The 22,675-nt window shown below is 41.0% G+C and overlaps 1 protein-coding gene across 1 annotated transcript in view; it reads left to right on the top strand.

Annotated features, from left to right (window-relative positions):
• The window catches only part of HIBCH (3-hydroxyisobutyryl-CoA hydrolase), an 86,228-nt gene extending 63,804 nt beyond the window's left edge, over window positions 1–22,424 (top strand). Inside the window, exons 12-14 of the mRNA XM_075118024.1 lie at window positions 12,417–12,536; window positions 13,638–13,671; window positions 19,152–22,424. Of these exons, the coding sequence (XP_074974125.1) occupies window positions 12,417–12,536; window positions 13,638–13,671; window positions 19,152–19,267 (270 nt within the window). The 3' untranslated portion in view covers window positions 19,268–22,424. The remainder of the gene's footprint in view (window positions 1–12,416; window positions 12,537–13,637; window positions 13,672–19,151) is intronic.
• Window positions 22,425–22,675: the final 251 nt, after the last annotated feature.

Raw genomic sequence — 22,675 nt, 5'->3', positions numbered from 1 at the left:
TAAGTGTCCAGAGGATCAGGGCCTTTGTTTCCCTTTTTGCTTTTGTCAGTCTTTCACACAGCCACAGGAACAAGAAACATTTTTAACAACTGGAAAATGGTAAGACCACAAACATTCCCTAGGGGGAACTATGGGACCCATATTCTACCTGAAACTACTTTTAACCTTTTTTTTTTTTTAAATTGACTAGAATTCCAATTGTGGTGTCACTAACTGCAAAATTCAAAGATGTAACAGAATTATAGTATAAATATTTGTTGCAAAAGGAAGAGTGATGAGATGATTCACAGATAAAACATTAATTTGATACTTTTGAAAAACATTCCTGATATTTAGAAATTCCTGGCTGTAGATTGAATCCAGGGTAAATTATCTGGACCCACTTTAAAATCAACTAACTAGTGGGCTGCTTAGAGGTTTAAGGAGGCATCCCATGCAATCTGCCATTTATTTTTCACTGCAATGTTTAAAAAAAAAAAAAAAAAGACTGAAGTATGTGGTCTCCACTGTTTTAGAGTAACTCCAGTGTGAAAGCCTCTTGTTAACATGACTGGCTTTGGGGCTTCTGAGGTTACAGGCAGTGAGATTCCAGTGTCACGCCTGGGTCAGAAATAGAGATTTTGAAAGACTGAATAGCTCGGGGAATTGGTAATAAAATATAGAGTCATTCAAATCCAGCCCAGGAAAATTATGACCAAAAGTCGTTAACATCTGATGGCTGTTTGGTGGCCTGTGTGAAATGAGTCAATTTCTAAGTATTATAGACATCTTAAAGTACCATTGCTGCTGCCATTAACTGGTACGTTGACTGGCAGACGCAGCTCAGAGGCCAAGGAATGAATGTGCATATGATCATTTTTTCCTCAAGGAGGGTGATATCTCCAGGTCAGAATGGTGGCACAGTGGTGATGCATTGTGGGGAAAATTACGTTGCCACTACCATGTTGTTGAAGAATAGAAAGCTTGTCTACAGGGTAGAGGGATGAGAGGTTTTAGAGTGAAATTGTCACCAACAGCAATAGCCAGAGTGATAGATGCCTGTAGTTTACCTGATGCATTAATTACTTTTGGCAAACTGAATCCTATTTGTATGTAATATTTTTACCCTGGTGCCCCCTCTTGGCTGCTTGTTAATGAGTTCTGTAGAAACTTTAAAATTTCAATAGTTGTTGCTTTCCTTCCTCCTTTAAAATATTGGAAATGGGACAGGGAGAAACCATACTTTAAAAACAAAAACTAAGACAGCAGTCACATCTCAATATACATTCACAGCAATTCAGCCAGAGTTACCTGGTAACCAGTGAAAGGCAGGTTAGAAAGGTAAGAAGAGCCAAACAAAAGGAAGAAACAATGGACATGTCAGCTGCTGGGACAGTGGTTGGAAAGCTGGTGCAATGATGCCCTCTCCTGAGCTGGCTTCTCAAAATTCCCACTTCATTTCTAGTCTGCAAAAATGACTCAAAGTCCCTTATAAAAACATTTCAGATATTTTAGAAGATGTTCATTTACATTTTGCTTGTTAAAAGCACACATACTTCAAAAATACCAAGCAATATCATAACCCCCGTATCCTGGCCAGATTCCAGTTTGAGTAATCAGTTCTGCATAGCTCTGATTGCCCTTTTAGTATCATTTGGATATGTTACTCTTCTTCATTTCCTGATCTAAACTCTTATGTCTACTGTTGTGAACTGATAACCAGTGTAGTCTCACTTCACCCTATACATGATGGCATTTCATTCTCCCATATGTCGCTTTGGACAGATGATATAAAATAGAGCCGTGTGTTGCAAGCACTTATGCGCACAAGTAACTTTACTTGTATTAAGTGTTTGCAGAACTGCTACCTGTGGAAGGGTGGAATCGCTGCTGGTGTGCTCCCCTCGTGGCTGAATGTGGTGTAGCTGCTCTTTCTGCTGTGGCATGGTGTGTCTCCTGCCGATGTTCAGTCTGGTCCTGTGCGGGTCTCTTTTCTCATGACTTGGCCGTCCAGCCAGGTCACATTTTAGGTCCGCCCCTTCCAGAGTAACAAAAGTCCAACAACCTTACATCAGATTTTCAGCCCTTGACTCTGGGTCCCAGGGTCCTTAAATCTTCTTGTCCCCCAGGTCCTTACATCCTCTTATCCACAGGGCTTTCACGAGTTCTCATCCCCTTATACGAGGGGGAAGTTCACTTCACCTTCTCTGGTGACTGGTAGGGGAACTTAGGTCCTCCCACTTCTCTGGGTATTAGCCCAGGGACCCTATAGTGAAAAGATAAAGTTTGTCTATTCAGACCCACCTTGTGCTACCTTCTCTGCACTTTTTCCTACCTCAGCCTGTCAACAGGCCTTTCCGATGGCTCCTTCTTGGGCCTGCTGTGTACCTGTCTTTTTCTCAGACTCTCAGGGTATGTCTATACTGTAATTAGACACCCATGGCTGGCCTGTGCCAGCTGACTCAGGCTCACAGGGCTTCGACAGCAGCGTTGTTTAATTGCAGTGTAGACTTCCAGGCCCAAGCCGGAGCCCAGGCTCTAGGACCTGGGGTTGGGGGGGGGGGGTTCCAGAGCTCAGACTGCAGCCTGAGCCCAGAAGTCTATACTGCAGTTAAACATCCCTGCTTCAGTCTGAGCTCAAGTCAGCTGGCATGGATCAGCCCTGGTCTAATTGCAGTGCAGATGTACCCTGAGAGTCTCAGAAAAATACAGATACACAGTGGGCCCAGGAAGGAGCTGTAGAAAAGGCCTGTTGACAGGCTGAGGTAGCCACGGGTGTCTAATTGCAGTTAGACATACCCTCAGAGGTTTCATACTTCATAACTTTTACAGGATTCTTCCATGGAGATCTCCAACAAGTCCCAAACCAAAAGTACAAACTTAAACCACTTCCACCTTACCCAGGCTCGAACGTGAGTGCTTCTGGAGGCTTCCCAGATACTTTGCTTCTTACTTCTATCAAACCATTCCCACAGTGCAAGAACTCTCAGCCTCATCTTTTCTGAGTCTGTCTCTAGCTGAGCATTCTGTCTTTTTAAGGAAACTTGACTCCTTTCCAGGTGACCCTTCGAACCAACCTTTCTAACATCTGTTCAGGTGCCAACAGGTAGGTTAGTGGAGTTCTGAAGCTCTCATTAACCTTAATCTTAGTGCCAATGTGAGATATGCACCCTATCACAGTACCGTAGTTTGTAAAATGCTTTGGGATTCTCTAGATGAAAGGACTATATAAATGTCAGTCATGGTCATCTTCGCTATTAAGAAATTTTGACTATATAGAGTATATGGTTTTGTCAAATACTACACAACAGCATAGGTATTTAATTGAAAATATGTGCCTAAAAGACATTTAATCATTATGACTTATGCTTACTGGATCTAAACTGGTAGCTCAATAAACTTCTCTCTTTTGGGCTAGGAATTGACTCAAGTGGTCTTCAAAAATAGTTGAAAAAGCTGAAACCTTATATTCAGGATATGAACACAGGGTAACATCTAGTGAGACAAGGCAGTGTGTTCCTGGTACAAAGAGCAATATAGTTTATAAGAGCTGTATAATATTTCATAATTTAATAATGTCATTGTTGACTTAAATTCCAAAACTATGTATTTTTAAAAAGCTGCAAAACCAGGTTTGATTTTTTTTAAGTGAAAAAATCTGTATTAAGTTTACCAGATATTTCTGTGCTTGAGTTGTGTAATTAATGTTTTTACTAAACTCAGCTGAAGACAGCAGACAAGACAGGAAAACATAGCTGGATATAGTTACTTGTATGGGAAAAATCAGTCTTTTTTTAAACCATAGCTCATCCAGACTGGATCAGAAATGTTGAAATAGTTCACAGTATGTACAAATATATAGATCAAAAACCTGCTCGACATTAACTTACAGGGGAGTTTACATATTCTAAATAAGTTTTATTGGCCTGAATTTGGGATGGCTACATTACTTATGAGTGAATTATGAAGGTCATCCCAAATGACTGTTGATGAAACCTTTACATCACCCTACCTCATCATATTAAGTATTCTGTATGTGCTACATGTTATAGGAAAAATATTTTTAAAGTGTTTTAGGCAATTATAAACGTATCTGTTGACACTGCTTTTTGTACAACTCCACCTGTATGTCTACATGCCTTAATCATAGATTCATAGAATCATAGAATATAAGGGTTGGAAGGGACCCCAGAAGGTCATCTAGTCCAACCCCCTGCTCAAAGCAGGACCAATTCCCAGTTAAATCATCCCAGCCAGGGCCCTGTCAAGCCTGACCTTAAAAACCTCTAAGGAAGGAGATTCTACCACCTCCCTAGGTAACGCATTCCAGTGTTTCACCACCCTCATAGTGAAAAAGTTTTTCCTAATATCCAATCTAAACCTCCCCCACTGCAGCTTGAGACCATTACTCCTCGTTCTGTCATCTGATACCATTGAGAACAGTCTAGAGCCATCCTCTTTGGAACCCCCTTTCAGGTAGTTGAAAACAGCTATCAAATCCCCCCTCATTCTTCTCTTCTGCAGGCTAAACAATCCCAGCTCCCTCAGCCTCTCCTCATAACTCATGTGTTCCAGACCCCTAATCATTTTTGTTGCCCTTCGCTGGACTCTCTCCAATTTATCCACATCCTTCTTGAAGTGTGGGGCCCAAAACTGGACACAGTACTCCAGATGAGGCCTCACCAATGTCGAATAGAGGGGAACGATCACGTCCCTCGATCTGCTCGCTATGCCCCTACTTATACATCCCAAAATGCCATTGGCCTTCTTGGCAACAAGGGCACACTGCTGACTCATATCCAGCTTCTCGTCCACTGTCACCCCTAGGTCCTTTTCCGCAGAACTGCTGCCTAGCCATTCGGTCCCTAGTCTGTAGCTGTGCATTGGGTTCTTCCGTCCTAAGTGCAGGACCCTGCACTTATCCTTATTGAACCTCATCAGATTGCCATGGGCCAGATCCTGCATCCAGCAGAAGCTTCCATTGACTTCAGTGGGTATTGGATTAGGCCCCAAGTGACTAGTTGTACAAGGTACAGAAGGAGCCATAAAAATCTCCTAACCCAGAATAGCATTTTTAAATATTAGAAGCAGAAAAGTGAATCTGACACTAGGCCTGGGGGGGGCAGATGTTTGGCCCCTTGTCTGGTAGTTTTGCCCAGCTGGCAAAGGGTCATTCCAGTTCCCTGGGTGCATTTCTGTTGCCCTGGCTTTGCCATCTTTTTCAGTGGAACCAGGATTTCACCGTTGGTGTCTAGATAGCTTAGATAAACTTTAATTTGTTCAGTGTATACAGGAATAAATACAAATGTTGTGTGTGAGTTGTTTGTATATTGGTAAATTAAAATGGTAAATAAGAAAGAGGACAGATCAGCGCTACAGAGTAATCTGGATCACTTTAAGTTGGAGACAAGCCAACAATATGCATTTTAATACAGCCAAATGTAAATGTACTTCTAGGAGCAAAGAATGTCGGCCATACTTACAGGATGGGGGACTCTATCCTGGGAAGCAATGACTCTGAAAAAGATTTGGGGGTCATGGTTGATAGTCAGCTGAATGTGACCTCCCAGTGCAACGTTATGGCCAAAAGGCTAATTCGATCTTTGGATGCATAAACAGGAAAATCTCAAGTAGGACTAAAGGTTATTTTACCTTTGTATTGGGCACTGCTGGAATACTCTGTCCAGTGCTGGTGTCCACAATTCAAGAAAGATATTGAAAAATTGGAGAGGGTTCAGAGAAGAGCCAAGAGAATGATTAAAGGATTAGAAAACCTGCCTTACAGAGATAGGCTGAGTTCCTTGAGACTATTAGCGTAATAAAGAGAAGATTAAAGGGTGACTTGATCAAAGTCTGTAAGTACCTCCTAGGAGAACAAATTTTTGATAATGGTGTCTTTAATCTGGCAAACATATAATTAAACTTATTCAAACATCAAAGGCCGTAGAACTCCCCCCACATTTTTAATAGTGAGAGTAATAACCATTGGAACAATAAGGGTTGTGGTGGATTCTCCATCAGTGACCATTTTAAAAATCAAGATTGGATGTTTTTCTAAGAGAGATGCTCTCGGAATAATTTTGGGTGAGTTCTAAGGCCTGTATTATATGACAGGTCAGATTACGTGATCACAGTGGTCCCTTCTGGCCTCAGAATCTATTAATGTATAGCTATTATGGTGTATCGTGGGCAGGGTATGGTTATTCCATAGGCATTACTGAAAGTCAAATGCAGAATATATTATTCTGGAAGTATTAGGCCTTTGATATGCGAGTTGTTTTAGTGTTAATAAAGTGGAACGAATAGCACTGGCTGTGATCCAGGTATACTGCAGGCAGTTGCTCTGCTGGCTATCCAGCTCTTGCCAGTGCAGTCCTGACATACAATACCGCTGCTTTCCTGAATCAGAATATGGTCGAATGGGCACTCTTAATGAGGCCACTATGCAACTGAGCTACAATATCAAGAAGTGATGACAAAACCTGAAAACTGTCAGAGCGGTCATTTGATTGTAGCCAATTGATATTTTTTAAAATGTCCTTCAGGACAAACTTACCTCAGCATCATGAGAGAGTGGTGTTGTGTTGTCATGACGTTCATAAAGTGGTATTGCACTGTAGCAACACCTCACGACCAACATTGCTCCCTCTAAAAGATGTTTTGAAACACTTTAGTGTCCTATAAACTTGTCTTACAGGCTATGGGGACCCCTTGTCAAAATTAGGGTGATTGCTTTTTTTAAAAAAGTCAAGTTAGGAGACAAACACCAACTTGTGAAAGTTCAGATACTTAGATGTGTGAGAGGGATAAAGGAGGCACAACGCTCTGGATTCAGGAATTCCCTCCATTAATGTATGGATCTGTGAAGGCTGGACTCTGTTGGTGCACCCTTTCATGTCCTCTATAGTACCCTCTGCTCATGCTGGCTACGGCCCGCCAGTGGACTGACTCTTCTTGTGACTCAGCCCTCTGGACAAATCATGCTTTAGTCTTACCCTTTACAGGGTGACAAAGTGCATCAAAGGAATTCAGCCTGACTTGAGGCCCAGGGACCCCACACATTTCTCTCAGGTTTTCAGTTGTCCATATTCCCTTCTCATGAGTGGCCTCCCACCACCAACTCCACTGGCAGCTGGTTGGGGTACCCAGGTCCACCCGCTACACAGGGTTCCAGTCCAGGGACCCTATAATTAGAAGCCAAGGGCTGCTTCGTCATACTTCTTTCTACTGCCTCCCTGGACTTCTTTCTCTTGTAGTCTCTTTTCAGGCCTTTTCCTCACACCCTCTCTAGGGTCACCCTTTTTTCAGGGCGAGAACTCACAGGGCTCTACTCTGGAATTCCCCAACAAAATCCTAAACTAATAGTACAAACATAACCCACTTCTCCCCTCCTCAGACTTGACCTTTGATCCATCTCCATTCCTCAGCTGAGCACCATCCAAGGCTTTCTTCTTGGAAGTCCAGGTCCTGCCCCCTTATCAGGGTTCACCACCAGAGCTTGCTCCACCCCACTGACTTCTCTGTATCTCTGCTGCCTCTTGTCAGCCTTTGTTACTCAGCAGAGGATTCCAGAGCTAACTCTCCCCCTAAACTTCGTCTGTGACCCACCCAGTCTCTCCAGTCTCTCACACCAAACAAGGAACTGAAGTATGCTTTCCCACTCTCCCTGCAGCCTCCTTCTCATCTGTGCTTCCTTTCTATATAGTCATCACCCAGTGCCTGACCCACCCTGCAGGTGCAGCCAGATGAGTTAATTGGCCTTTCAGACCCACATTAACCCTTTCAGAGCCAGGATTGAGATATACCACATCACGAGATCCTATTGGATTACAGTAACAAGCTAATAATAAAAGCAGAAAAGAAAACACACACAGCCCTCCCCAAAACTTGAAGCTTCTTGCACCCAAATTACCAGAGGTCCCGTCAGCATTTCAGAAGAGCAGTTCCTAATGAGCCAACAGAAAATTGTAGCCATACAGTTCCCTTTAAATTGTTTTCCTTTACTCTGCTGGATAGTGCAGCATTTTCCTTTTGTTTTGTTTTTTTTCCTTATCATTCTTAGTTCAACCAAAAGAAACCTTATGAGTTCATCTCAGATTAATAGAGTTGACTGGTCTCTCTTTTAGCAAGCCAGTAATGAGTGTCTCCTCTCTATTCTAAGGAGAAGTGCCACATTAGACACCAGTACTTTCCTTTAGGCTTTTTAGGACCCAGCAAAGATTATGTTTTCCTGATACAGCAGTATGGAGTTTACTGCTTTAGCTACTTGGGGGTAGAAAGAGCTTGGAAAAAGTTGAATAGTTTGAAGAAAGAAAGTGCCACATATTACTCATTCATACAGGGGAGAGTAGCCTTGATTCCTTGAGCTCAATTAAACTTAAAATGAGTTAACACGGGAAACCTCAGATTAATCAAACACTCTGGGTGGGATCCACAAAGGTACTTAGGCCCTATTTATTTATACCCAGATCTAGGTGCCTAAGTATCAGGTTTAGGCACCTTAGTCCCAGTGGCTCCACTGTGATCCAAAACTCCTGCCAAGCCCTGTAGGTGCCTAAACTCGGTGCCTACGTTTTTCAGAATAAAAGTTCCCTCCATGCCCACGTTTCTGCCGCTGAGCACATGCACTGTTGCCCCCCGTAGGTATCTGGACACCTATCTCCTGCCTAAGCCCAGAGTGAGTCACAAACCAGGAGAAGTCAGCCATTCAGCAGCTGAGTTGCCTGTAGAGCCCATCTTGTGGGGGGCTCTGCACGTGCCTACTAGAGCAGGTCCATTCAGAATTGATGTGTGGGAGCGTGCTCTCCCACAACTTTTAGCCAAGTGGTTAGAGCACTCGCCTGGGAAGTAAGAGACCCAGGTTCAATTTCCCCCTCTGCCAGAGGAGGCTAAAAATTATAAGGTGGCAGCAGCAGCCGCTCCACCACCTCCTCTGGTTGTTTTATGTGTAGGGAGGCAGGCGCCTAATTCTCTTGCTCAAACACAGCTTAGGTGCCTGATTCCAGACAGCCGGTTCCCATTTGTGGATCGCTAAGATGACATAGGCACCTCCCTGCAGCCTGGACTGCAGCAGCTCTCTGACGTAGGGGCGGGGCTGAGCACACACTCTTCTCATTGGCATTTCGTTGGCTAGCTTAGGCAGAGCCTCACCTAGTGTGCTGGCTTTGTGGAGTGCATTCTAAGGTGCCCGTCTCTCCCCATTCATTGTCTAGGGAGCCTAAGTGCCTAATTTGGCCGTGTGGATTTCAGTGTTATTCCTGTGACTTCCTAGGCACTGTGACCCTCAGTGTTGCAATGCCTAAGTTCCTTTCTGGATCCCAGCTTTGTCACCTGTTTCTCTTAATATAGTAAGGTTTTTCACTCCCAATTCTCCCTGCAGGACATAATTAACTCTTCATCTCTGTAAATAACCCTTTTGTTTCTTCCTCCCTTACAGTTGAGGGGAAAGGGCTACTTCTGTCACTCATCTCAAACAAACAAACAACCAACCCTCTTCTTCCCAGAAACTGGATGCTATGGTGCATATGAGAAACTTTCTTAGCAACCTATATTGTGTGACTGAAAGGGAGCAATGCTGCTATTCCAGTTGTTATTTTTGGGAGGACTCCATTCCTTACCCTTAGTTCCCTCACCGTACGATGATAAAGTTCTGATGTTTAATGGTGTTGCAAATCCAACTTGCAGTATGCAGGACTCCTACACTGAAATAAAGATGATCCTTAAAAAATGGAATGAGTGGCAACACCCTTCCTTATCTGCCTCTCTTATTTCTCCCTCATAATGCAACTTGTTCCTCTTTGATCTTGTTCCCCAGACATGATCTTCCTCTTATACTATCAGTTCATTTATAGATATATTGGTGACTCCTTTTTTCTGCATTACACTCACCTTTTGTGCTTCTTTTTCTTTCCCTTTCCTTGATTCCCTGCACGATTTATAGCAATGCTCTCTCCACCTCCAGCCTCTTTGGCAGCCTCTGTGTGCATTAGCTTAGTAAACTGCTGTTTTCAAATCTTTCCTGCTTCAGTGCTCCCCTTGATCAGTGGTGCCCCACGGTGCACTGTGCATATTTCACCCAGGGAAGCTCATAGGTGCCCAGAATTTTGAATATAACATCTGGTCTGGTCCCAGCAAAGATTTCCAGATCACACAAGAGTTTGCCACTGAGCAAAGGGGAAAAGGGCCCTATGTGGAAATGGGGCCAGGAAGAGAAAAGGAAATTAAGGGGAAAAAGGGAAATTAAGGCGGCTTTATTAGGAATTGCTGAACAGGTCTGAAGAGCAGCAAATTGCAGTCGGGGTGGGTGAGGGAGGGAGGTAGAGGAGCTAAAGTACAAAAAAGCAGCTACGGGTCTGTGATAATTAATGGAATTATGAAAGTTATCAGTTCAAGCCAGGATGTATTTTTTCCAAACTATTTCCCCGAGCTCTATTTTCAAACCAGCTGATGGATACATGCAAAACTGTGATAAAACTTGAATCACTAGTTACAATTATAGGATCTACTGCTTGCACAGCAGTTGAGTTCATAGACATAAGTAAACAGGCAAACAAGGTTATTACTCTCTAGGGGCTATCATCTGGAGGGAGAGAGAATGAGAAATCAGAGCAGTGAGGAGCAGAAAATTCCTTGGTGTTAATGACTGGAAATCTGCTATTTCAGTCTGTGGGTTAAGAGTTTAATATCCTCATTGATAATATGAATAGGTAAATCTTACCATCTGCCACTTCCCATTGTAGTAATAAACAATCTTTTGTAAATCAGAGAACACTATTGTGGTATGAATGGTGTGGATCATTTATTCATGCTTACATAAAATCCTTCAGTTTTAAGATTTAAAAAAATACAGTCAACCTGTGGAACTCTTTGCCAGAGGAAGTTGTGAAGGCCAAGATTATAACAGGGTTCAAAAAAGAACTAGATAAATTAATGGAGGATAGATCCATCAATGGTTATTAGCCAGGATGGTGTCGCTAGCCTCTGTTTGTCAGAAGCTGGGAATGGGCAACAGGGGATGGATCGCTTGATGATGACCTGTTCTGTTCATTCCCTCTGAAGCACCTGGCATTGGCCGCTGTTGGAAGACAGAATACTAGGCTAGATGGACCATTGGTCTGACCCAGAATGGCCGTTCTTATGTTCTTATTAATCACCTATTTGTCATAATTAAAAAATAGAATTCTTGTTTACATTCTTTTCTCCAAGGAAATTTTTGGAGCTCAGTTCTAATTCCTTAACTATGTTTTTTCATCCATCTGGCACGTGGTCTGTTTTTAATTGAAAGGTTTCAGAGTAGCAGCTGTGTTAGTCTGTATTCGCAAAAAGAAAAGGAGTACTTGTGGCACCTTAGACTAACAAATTTATTTGAGCATAAGCTTTCGTGAAGTGAGCTGTAGCTCACGAAAGCTTATGCTCAAATAAATTTGTTAGTCTCTAAGGTGCCACAAGTACTCCTTTTTTAATTGAAAGTTATTCATGAGTGATAGGCTTCTGGCAATTATTTTTATTTACATTAAAAAGACACTATCTTTTTTTTCGTGGCAGTAGTGCATACCAATTATCTGGTCTTTACAAATAAGTATAAGGAGAAATGCATGTTTTTAAACTCAAATGTTGGGCCAACTCACATATTCCCAAATTATTCTGATCATTGCACTAAACAAAACTTAAATACTATATCCACAGCTTACCTGCAAGATCTCTTGTAGCTGTAGATGATGCAAATAATGATCAGAATTTTAGAAGTTTTTTTAACTTGTGCCTGTAATTCTTAAATGTGTAATAGTTCATACTGAACTGATATAAAAGGCCAAATTCTGCTCTAATTTACCCTAGTATGAATCAAGAAGTCCACTGACAAATCAAATTAGTCGAGATTTGAGCCCCAGTCCTGCAAACTACTCCTTGGGGGTGGAATATGTGCCTGCATAGAACTCAGATTACAATGAGCGTCTGCCTGGGCACAGAGGTCCTTGTGTGGAGTAGGTTGCTGGTTTAGTGCCTGAGCCCTGTCTTCACAGGATAGACTTCTGTTCTCCATTGAAAGAGGGGCTGTAGTACTGAGAAACAATGCACAAGAGAAAAATAAAAGATTAAGAAATAGCAGGGGCAATTTTGAGGCCACTTGGAAGCCTGCTAGAGATCAATGGGATTTCAGTGCTATTTTTATATGCCATAGATAAGAGCTTAGGGAAGGGGGAATAACAGAGATTTTTGGGCAAATTAACATGATTTTATATCACAGCATGGCAGAGGTGGGTTACGTAGAGGTGGAGAGGATCGGGCAGTTAAGCTTAGGAGGATGGAAGTGCTAGAGTATTGCCAAGTGTTGTTTTATATTGTTACACCTGTAATAAAATAACCTTTTGTCTTCATTTTTGAAAACCATTTAACCAAAAATCTAATAGAGAAAAAATGAAGTTTAATGTCTTCCACAGACAATTAATAAAATGTCACCTACGTCCTTAAAAATGACTTTGAGACAGCTTAGAGAAGGCGCTTCCATGAACTTGCAAGATGTATTAACTATGGAATACAGACTGAGCCAGGCATGCATGGTAAGAAAAAAATACAGTACATTTGCCCCTTCCAGACATAATAAGCTGGTTGCCCACTTTTGCAATTCCATACTAATTATATCAACAAATATAGCTGACGAATATATAACTGTCAGTATCTTAGTGGTGTCTTTGTTCAAAATGACAGTTGCCATTTGTATGCCTGCTTGTGCAACTGGAAGGAAAGGTAGCCAGCAAAACAAGGTTATAGGCGGGACAGTGGTTTACGAAGAAACATATGGTGAAGCTACAACCTGGAGAATTAAACAATAAGTCGCGTTCAGTACGTAGCTTGGCGCAGCAGCCTAGTTGTCTGACTGAAACCCTGTAAGATTCCTGACCGGAAGCCTGCTTTGTTCATTTAGTCACTTTTTGTCATATAAAATATTAAATGACATAAAAATATTATTTTTGAATGGATAGTTTTGTTTAAGATAGACCTTGGAAATGTGTGGCATGCCTCATTCATACTGAAAATATTGTTACTCCTTTCCTCAAATGAGTACTGTCACTCCATTTCTAATAAAATGTGAACAAGATTTGATAGAACATAATTATTTAACTGAAAAGTGTGATAAGCATACATAGTACATCAAAAACCAATGAAGACAAGGGCTCTGCCTTGAGGAGTTTACAGTCTAAAGACCAATCCTGTAAGCCCCCATTGTGTGGAACTCCCATACAATGGAAAATCAATGAGATGTGCCATGGGAGGATGATGTGACCATAATTCAGTCAGCCACAGTGCACAGGACAGCAGTTCAAATGTTAGGAGGTTTGGAGCTATGGTAGTAAGATGGATCAGTATAGGAAGATTTTGGATGGGAGGAGAGCACTTGGTGGATTGACTCAGAAGGTTGTTCCAAACATAGGGTGTAGCATGAAAGAAGGTGCAAAAGCCAGAATTAAGGAAAGAGAGAAGGGAGCAGTTAGGTGAGAACATTCAGAGCAGTGTAATAAGAGTAAGAGAAAAAGACGAGTGCAGTGGAAGGGAAGTTGGGTAGAGGCTTGGGTAGCATGGACTTGATGCAAAAGCAAGGAGCCCCCAGTGAAAGGGGGTGAAATGGAATGTATTGTTTTACATGTTTCTTTGTCTTTCAGAGTGGCCATGACTTCTATGAAGGTGTTCGAGCAGGTAAGCATGCACACCAGAAAGATCACTTAAAGTTAATAGTGGGTAAAACACATTGCTTTATTGCTCATTTGTAGATATAAGTAAACGTGCAGCAGTTTGTTTTTACAGTAATATCCAGTATCATCATCTTAGAGAATATGGTCAGTACATTAATTTATCCTGCTCATTGTATTCCCTCCATGCAGCCATAGATTGCCAACTGGCCTGTTGTCATTCTGTAACACGATAGAAAAAGGCTTTCTTGTTAATGTAAAGTATTTTCAGTGTTTTGGAGACATGTTCCCCTTGCACCATTAACTGCTAGTACAGCACCATGAAAACATGTGTACCAGGTCATCTGAAAGAAACAAGATATATCCAGTGTGGGCAATAATGAGCAATGACGATGTGACGCATGATCTATCATCTCTCATGCATTCAGTTCGGTTCTGGTGTCAGCCAGAGTGCTAGGCAGTCAGACAGCTCTAAAGTGATTCACAAAATCAAAAGGTAAAGTTAGTAACAGATACGTTGGTTGTTTCAGGGTGGAAGCACATTCATTAGCACAGGAACTATTTTTGGCAAATGTCTCATATATTATCATTACCTATATCTTACCATGGAAAACATTCCTGGGTACTGTGGCAAAGTTCCTCCTCTACCTTGGTGGGTCTTGTGCTTATTGGCGGATTTGCTCGCCTTGGAGATTCACAGCAGCCCTCAGTTTGGCCGTTTTCGTGAACCCACCGTCCAGGTCAGCTTTTCCTGTGTCTGACCAGGAGTTGGGAGGATTTGGGGGGAACCCGGGCCCGTCCTCTACTCCGGGTTCCAGCCCAGGGCCCTGTGGAATGTAGCTGTCTAGAGTGCCTCCTGGAACAGCTGTGCGACAGCTACAACTCCCTGGGCTACTTCCCCATGGCCTCCTCCCAACACCTTCTTTATCCTCACCACAGGATCTTCCTCCTGGTGTCTGATAATGCTTATACTCCTCAGTTCTCCAGCAGTCCGCGTTCTCACTCTCAGCTCCTAGCGCCTCTTGCTCCCAGCTCCTCACACGCGCACCACAAATCGAAGTGAGCTCCTTTTTAAACCCAGGTGCCCTGATTAGCCTGCCTTAATTGATTCTTGCAGCTTCTTGATTGGCTGCAGGTGTTCTAATCAGCCTGTCTTAATTGTTTCCAGAAGGTTCCTGATTGTTCTAGAAACTTCCCTGTCACATTACCCAGGGGAAAGGGACCTGCTTAACCTCGGGCTAATATATCTGTTTTCTATGACTATCCTGTAGCCATCTGGCCCGACCCTGTCACAGTACATAAACTTTTGAATTTTTTAAACCATTTCTCAGTATTAGGTAGGCAGGAAAGGAAGTGGCAGCAAACAGCAGGGCTTTTGTCTATTGGATTGATCTGGGAGTCAGACTAAGGTTCTCTCCCCAGCTCTACCATTGAGTCACTATGTGACCTTGTGCAAGCCTCTCAATTTCCCCATCTGTAAAATGGGACTCGGTGGTTATTTAAGAGCTGATGCACTTAGCACAGCATGAGACACTGATGGAGATGGTTTCCTAAAGAGATTACAGTGTAAGACAGCAGATCTAGTTAAGACTGAGAGACCCAGATGAGATTTTAATTCAGAATCTATTTAATTCATTTAAATATTATTTCCTTTTCTCTAATAATCCTTATCTACCTTTGTAAAGCAAATTTAAGCTCTGTGGATTAAGGGTGTTAAGTGTTAAGTATTAAGTATTAATAAAGAAACCTCAGGCCATATCTATCAAAGAACAGGTATGGCATCATTGTGCTAGCAAACAAGAGAAGGAAACATGCACAATTTAAAAGATGCAGTTCCTAGAATATGTTCTAAATCTACGGGAAAATATGCACAATCACTGAGATATATCTGTATGGAAAATGGCAGTCCTCACTCAAAGGCCACGAGAGAGAGAGTCAAGCAGCAGACGTGATTCTCATTTGTAATGCACAAGGTCATTAAAATCATCTGGGAAGTGGGCAGAGGACAGAGACAGATTGCTTGCCATACTGTTCAAGATAATCAAACAGACCACTGATTAAGAAACAAGCATCAAGAGGCAACAGCTGGGAAACTTCCATTGGCTGCATAGTATTTCTTTCTTGTGTGTGTTATAGCACGATTATATGATTAGAATAGGCCTACAGGTAATAGAAAATATTCAAATTTCATTGTGCAATATATAATTGGCAATTTTATCAGTTGTTCTTGAATCATTTTTGACCCCAAGCTGCCCCCTACTCGCACTGATTAGTACCTTACTCTGTGAATAATCTCCCTGAAATCACTAAGACCACTTGTCAGATAAGGTGCTTATTTAATGTGAGAAAGGGTGGCAGAAACTGGCCCTTAAAGATGAACGGTAATATTTTATTTTTTTCATATATACGCACACTCACCCAAATCATTGACAGTTTGATCTTTCAAGGTGCTGAGCACCCTCAACTCCCATGAAGATGCTCAGCACCTCACAGGATCAAGCCCTACCTTAATAATATGTGGATTTAAAAATTAGAACAATATTTAAGTGGTTGCCATTAAAAGACAGCATTTGCCAAGTTATCACAGAGGGGTATCATAGATAACAAAGCTTTGCCCTATATGGGAAAAAAAAATTCGAAGGCATCAGGTGGCAAATGTGATTAGTTGCAATAGCACAGGTAGCTAGGCAGAAATGTATGTTTGCAATTTTCAAAGCAATGTTTAGGTCTGGCTTTTACTGGTTTCACATCTCCGCCACTGCAAATGGTTGTAATGCTGCTACTTTCCATCCTGGAGAACAGACATTCTTCTGACATAGGGCTCCTCCCGAGAAGTGCTGAGCAGATGTGCAAATCCCATTAAAGCCAATGCAAGTTTCAGGTGCTAATCACCTCTTAACAGCAGTCTGTAATTAAATGCATGAGAGTCGGAAGAACTTGGTCTTTGGAGGTCAGATATTTACTAGTATTAAAAGTGGAGTTCATGTTAAATCAATGTTAACTTAATAACAAGTCATGAACTTGCCTTAAATCAACTGCGGAAGTCTCCCAACTTTCTCATCTGTTCCTGTTTGACAACAACACTTCCCTCCCCATATCAAGCCAGATGAAAACTTTCTGTTTCTTGAGTCATTTTAATGGATACTATTGGAGAACATTTTAACAACCCATATTCTGTGATTATGGAATGTTTGGCTTCCATTGAAGAAGGCAAACTGTGGCTACTTGGACAAAGATTTAGAAAGGCAAAGCCCTGGGGTCAAAGGTTTTTCAGAAATCTGGCCTATGAAACAACACAGCATATTGCTAACTGGCAATCAGCTGCATCAACAAGCAAGGGAAGAAAAAAGTATGTTTAGGATGAACAGGGTCAGTTGTGATATGTCAGGCAGTCCTCAGGGTTTTGAAACTAGCCTGAAAAGGAAAGTGCTAGTTTTAAGCATAAGAAAAGGAGCTTCCTGCTAGTTTTTGTCTCCTGTTTACTGGATGAAACCTATCTTGTGCATATAGCCTCCATTATCTCCAAGGGCAGAGGCTGTAGGGAAACAAGTTCTGCGACCCTAACTCCTTAGCCGGCCAAGTCATATTTGGTTTCAGCTGTGCTTGAAGATGTCGATAAGTAACCCTGTTAAAATTCCAGCCACGTTAAGTGTGGTCACTGAACCTACCACATTCCTTTCGGGTCTAACTTAACCTGCCTCCTAAAGGACAAGAGAGTGAACATATTTGCTACAGCGGCAGATCTAGGGTCTCTGGGGGTGGCACTAGCCCTCCCCTCTTCAATAAATATATGACTAGATGCTCAAAGTGTATAATACTTATTAAGCTACATGTCCTGAGACTTCATGGATTGAGGTCCAGGCAGGACCGTTATGATTATGTATGTTGATCTCCAATATAACACAGGCCATAGATGTAAATAAGGAGAATGGTTTAACTGCACAGTTGTGTAAAGGACGGGAAGTTTTCTGTGCAACACACAGAACAGGTTGTTGTGAGTCTGGCTTGAATGTTCTAGAGGCAGGAGGTGGAAACTGAACCAGCACACACTTTGAATTTTAACAGCAGAATGATTGATTTGTCTTTCTCCCCTAGAAACAGCAGCATAGCTCCTTCATTCAAACCCATACAGTAGATTACCCTCTTATGCAAATTAAAATTCCTGTAGCCATAATATTGACCTTTGAGGAACAAGGGTAAAAGGCTTTCTGCCCACTATCTAATGCGTTCATGACTGGTGCTTAAAATAAAGAAAGCCCAAGTCAATATGATCAGAGTAAAACTAAAGAACATCTTTTCTTTTCATCTGAAATACATTTTTTAAATTTAAATGTGGAGGGCTTTTATTTTTTAATAATATATTTAGTCAAATCATTGAGCTACATAATCAGACCTTTAAGAGTTCCCTGAAATTGTATACAGAGGCATCAAAGGACCTTCTTGAAATTCCATTCAGATTTTTTTCCACACCATATAATACTGTTTATTGTTCCTTTCTGATGGGGGCAGTCTCTTGCTGGTTATGTAAAAGTCTCTTCTACTGACATATCAGTAACAGTAATTAGCCTCTGATTAGCTCATCTCCAGCTACATGTAAGAGATCCACATGGAATTTAAGTTTATTATTTTGCCTTCTCTTTTTTCCTAACTAAGATCCATTTCTTCTCCTGGTCTGTTGGGAATGGATCTCTGCATCATATTTTCTTGTGTTATATTTTTGCATATAGCCCATTCATTACTGACTTTTAAATACAGCATTGGGGGTATATTCCAGTATTGTGCAGAATATACATATTACAATGGTAATTCTTCAGAGAAATTATATGTCTTCTCTCTCTCTCTCTCTCTCTCTCTCTCTTCAGAGAAATTATATGTCTTCTCTCTCTCTCTCTCTCAATAGCTGTATATAACTACTGTTGATTTTCCTATGAGGATATCCTGCCATATTGTTTTCCCCATTATTATTATATTAGTTTATATGACATTCCCATAGGAATCTGAATGTCTACCCTCTACAGTCTTCAAAATTGAGATTCTACATGAGGATTTAATCATTCTTTTTTTAACTGAAGCATCCTACATAGAGCCCTATACCTACATCCAACCTCCAGGAGGTGAGCTGTATATGTTAGGATTGAGCAACAGGTCTACAATAAATGACTGGTTAGAGGCTTGCTTGATAATAGTATCGATCATCACTCATAGTTTGTGAATGCTATATTGGATGGGGTCATTATGGGGATTTCTGGAGCAATAAAATATTCCCAGTGCCATGCAACTCAAGGGTGTGACTGTTCAGTGAACATTCATAAAAGGGTAAAAAGTTAAGCCGTTACTGAAGCCAAATACACTGTACTGCATATTGATTTTACTCCTAATATATACTAAATATAGCAACAGTATAATCTACTGTCTTGATGTGATCTGAAGACCTCTTGATTGAGAAAATTCACTAATAACTTCACCTTTTTCTACTTTACCTGATAGTGCTGATTGACAAAGACCAAGTTCCAAAGTGGAAGCCAGGTACCTTAGAAGAAGTAACAGATGAATTTGTGGAAAATTGCTTTAAGTCACTGGGAAACAGCGATCTCAAATTATAATGATGGTGTACAAGCCTATCAAGGTTGTATTCATCTGTATAATTCTAGGATAGAAAAATTAATAATGATGCAGAGACTTTGATGAAGGAGGTATGGTAACACTCTTGTGTCTAATCTGCTTGAGATGCACAGTCCGTAGCTTTTACTGCATCTGTAGTACCATAAGGAGAAAACTGAATCAGGGGAATAAACTACTTTAAGAAAAAGCCTTTTAGTAATTGCTATTATGTAATAAAGAACATTTTGATTTTTGGAGACATCTGTTAGTTTAGTGGGGCGATGCTGAGGCGGCGGCCTGGTTCAGTGAATAATGTATTGGTCTGGGAGTCAGGAGATCTGGGTATTCCAAGGTCTACCACTGATCCACTACATTGGTTCTGTGCCTCAGTTTCTCCTTTATAAAGTGTAGATAAAAATATTTAACTTCATAAAGCACTCAGAGCTACAGCTGAAAATGCTGTGTATGTGTACACACACACTCTAAGTGCTTGGTAGTGGGTAGTATTTTCAATAATATCAAAGTAAACAGACAATTCTAATAACTTCTTGGGTTGACAACAAGAAGTTGCTATGCTACTGATTTAGCATCAGGTCAGTATTATGACCTAGTATTTGATAGAACTTCATTGTCTGGAATGGCAAGCCAGTTTTACAGATGAAATTGCCAGCCAACCTAGCGTATGAGTAGTATTTTACAGAGCTGACCAGTTTTAACTGTATTTTTAATACAACTGCCATTTACCATACTTTAGGTTATTTTTACAGTTTAATCTCTATAAAGATAACTCTGCATAACAAGGAATTTACCTTAACTTGATAAATCACTAGTGAACTTTCCCTGGTTTTGTGATGACAGTTGAATTCAGTGGTGGAATAATTGCCTCTAAGTGTGGTGAACATTGAGGGCCAAATTCACTGTGTCAGCAGCTGCAGCTCTGTTAACTTTAGTCATGCACAGATGAACTTGACAATGCATGTCTGCAGTTTAGCTGTACTGACCAATAAGCAATAAATCTGTCACTACTTCACAGGTGTAGAAGGGTCACATGCAGCCTAACAAGGAAGATCTATTGCATGGGGGCAAGGGCAGGATTTGTGGAGGCTATGAAGGGGGTGCACACCCCTAAATGGTGCATGCTTAGAGCATGTGAGCAGAGGGACTGGAGAATACATTGCTACAAGGATCCTCAAGTCCAGTGGTTTTCAACCTTTTTTCATTTACAGACCCCTACAAAATTTCAAATGGAGGTGTGGAGCCCTTTGGAAAACTTAGACATAGTCTGCAGACCCCCAGGGGTCATGGACCACAAGTTGAAAACCACTGACCTAGTCCATTCCCTCAACTAGTGGATGTGGGGAATGTATGGGTAGGCTTAGAAGCCTATTCCAGTCCTTAGCCTGAAGTATCAGCTGTAGAATGGCTCTGCTCCTGTTGCACATACAGGTTCTACTGAGTTCTCCCCTGCTTAGCCCAGTTTCCAGGGCTGGATGCAAAGGAAATGATACAATGTAAACTAAGTGGCAGGAAAACCAAGTCTGTTGGCCAGGCCCAGTGGCTAGTGCACTTCTTGTCCGCAACAGCCACTGGAAAAAAGCTGAAAGTAAAAATTGGAAAGACTCTAACCAAACCATTATTAAAAATGACTGAAAACTGCTGTCTGGCTGCAACATTCATGCTCCAGAGCTCGTATGTAATTTTCACTTTAACAAAAAGTAAAACGGGAGTTTAAGTTTCCCATATTTAAGAGCTTGATTAGAAAGCCCCTGTCAGTGCTGCTAAAGCTGCAGCTAGTTTGACTATTTCAACTTGATAATAGAAAATGGGTGCAGAGGAGAAGGAAGGGGGAAAAAGGACCAGGAAACTTTTTTTAAACCATCTAATAAAAAAACCCTCCTCAAATGTGCATTAAAGACAGCTGTTCCATCTCAGGCTTCTGCTCATGTTAATAATGCCCTGAAGTTCCACAAATAACAAGAGCCAATGGATGTAATTATATCCTTATTATGTACAGTTAACATTTCCACGATTCTGTAGGTCGTACATGGCCACTGGTCTATGTTCTGTTTGTTCAAAATGGAGACTGCTTTTTCTAGTTAGTTTGACAGGTTAAACTTCAGCGACTCTTTTTCCAGTTATTTCGATGGCAATAGAAGAGGTCATCACAAATGTAAGTTTTTGACTCCTCTGAAGACTCTAGTCAAGAGGAGGAAAATGAGCTGAAAGGGGAAGAGCTTTTATTCAAACAAATGTGTTCAGTAATTGGCACCGCCAAAATAAAATAGAATGACGAAGCAGAAAGAGACCGCAGAATTGTTTACAAGGTGCTCAAAGGCGTGCAGCAATTAGCCCTACACGGTACGTAATTTAGGCAGCTAGTTGACCTGTAATCTCTTGGTGCAAATAATTAAGGGAGAGAAAGAGAAAAGCACTGGTGTCTTGACTGTTCACTAATATCTCCTCTACTCAGTGGTCTCGCCTTTAACGTGCAGTGGTAAAATTTCAGTCCAGCTGCCAGTTATTAATGGTAAAATTTTCAAAAGTGCATGAGTACCAAGGCACTTTTGAAGCTTTTATTCTTAAACAAAAAAACTTCAAAAATGATTATAAGCTCTGAAGTAACGAGGTAAGTTCTCATTTACTCAGCAAAATTCTGTTTGTTCCATTATTCTTGTGCAAAATGTAATAGTCATCCATTATGTGTTTAATAAACGAGGCCAAGAGTTTGAGTTCCTTGAGGCAGGAATCTTGCCTTCTCTGCTTGCAAAGTACATAGCACACTGCTGGCATTGCAAGATTTTATATGTATAAATTAATATACTAAGAACGGGATGTAATGTGTATTTTAATCAAATAAAAACCTTACAAGCAATTAATTACAACTTAATTTTATTCAGTTAAGAAAATGTTTTCACAAAAATATTGTAAAAATATATGGTCATATTAGAGTTTAGATCCAGCTCTGTCATGCTGCTGAAATGTCAGTTTTACAAAGTTGTGCTGTAGTTAGGTTTGAACCAAAAGTAGAGCATCAAGCAAGGCAGATAACATGCATTAGCGAGATACAACTGTCACTGTTTTATGGACAGTCTCATGGACATTGTATAAAGTATAGTATAACTCTAATTAAAAAGAATCCATAAATGTTTTTCCAAAACATGCGCGCCTGTCATGTGAGTCCTTCAGTATACAATCTCAAATGAAAAAGCTAGTTGCAACTTTTGTTGTAGAGCCACTGTTGCATCTCTATCATAAAAATTATACTACCATTAAAAACAAACTAATATTGAGTGGGTATTGTGTAGTTTCATTTAAGATATGATTTAGGTAAAGTCCTGTAGCAATATCCTTACCAAAAATACTGCAAAATTCTGGGAGGTTACTTTAGAATACTGTCCTGTGGTCTTAAG

This window comes from Caretta caretta, chromosome 11 (assembly GCF_965140235.1).
Source record: "Caretta caretta isolate rCarCar2 chromosome 11, rCarCar1.hap1, whole genome shotgun sequence".
NCBI lineage: Eukaryota > Metazoa > Chordata > Testudines > Cheloniidae > Caretta > Caretta caretta.
Note: the sequence above shows the minus strand (reverse complement) of the source record. Positions and strands in the feature narration are given on the sequence as shown.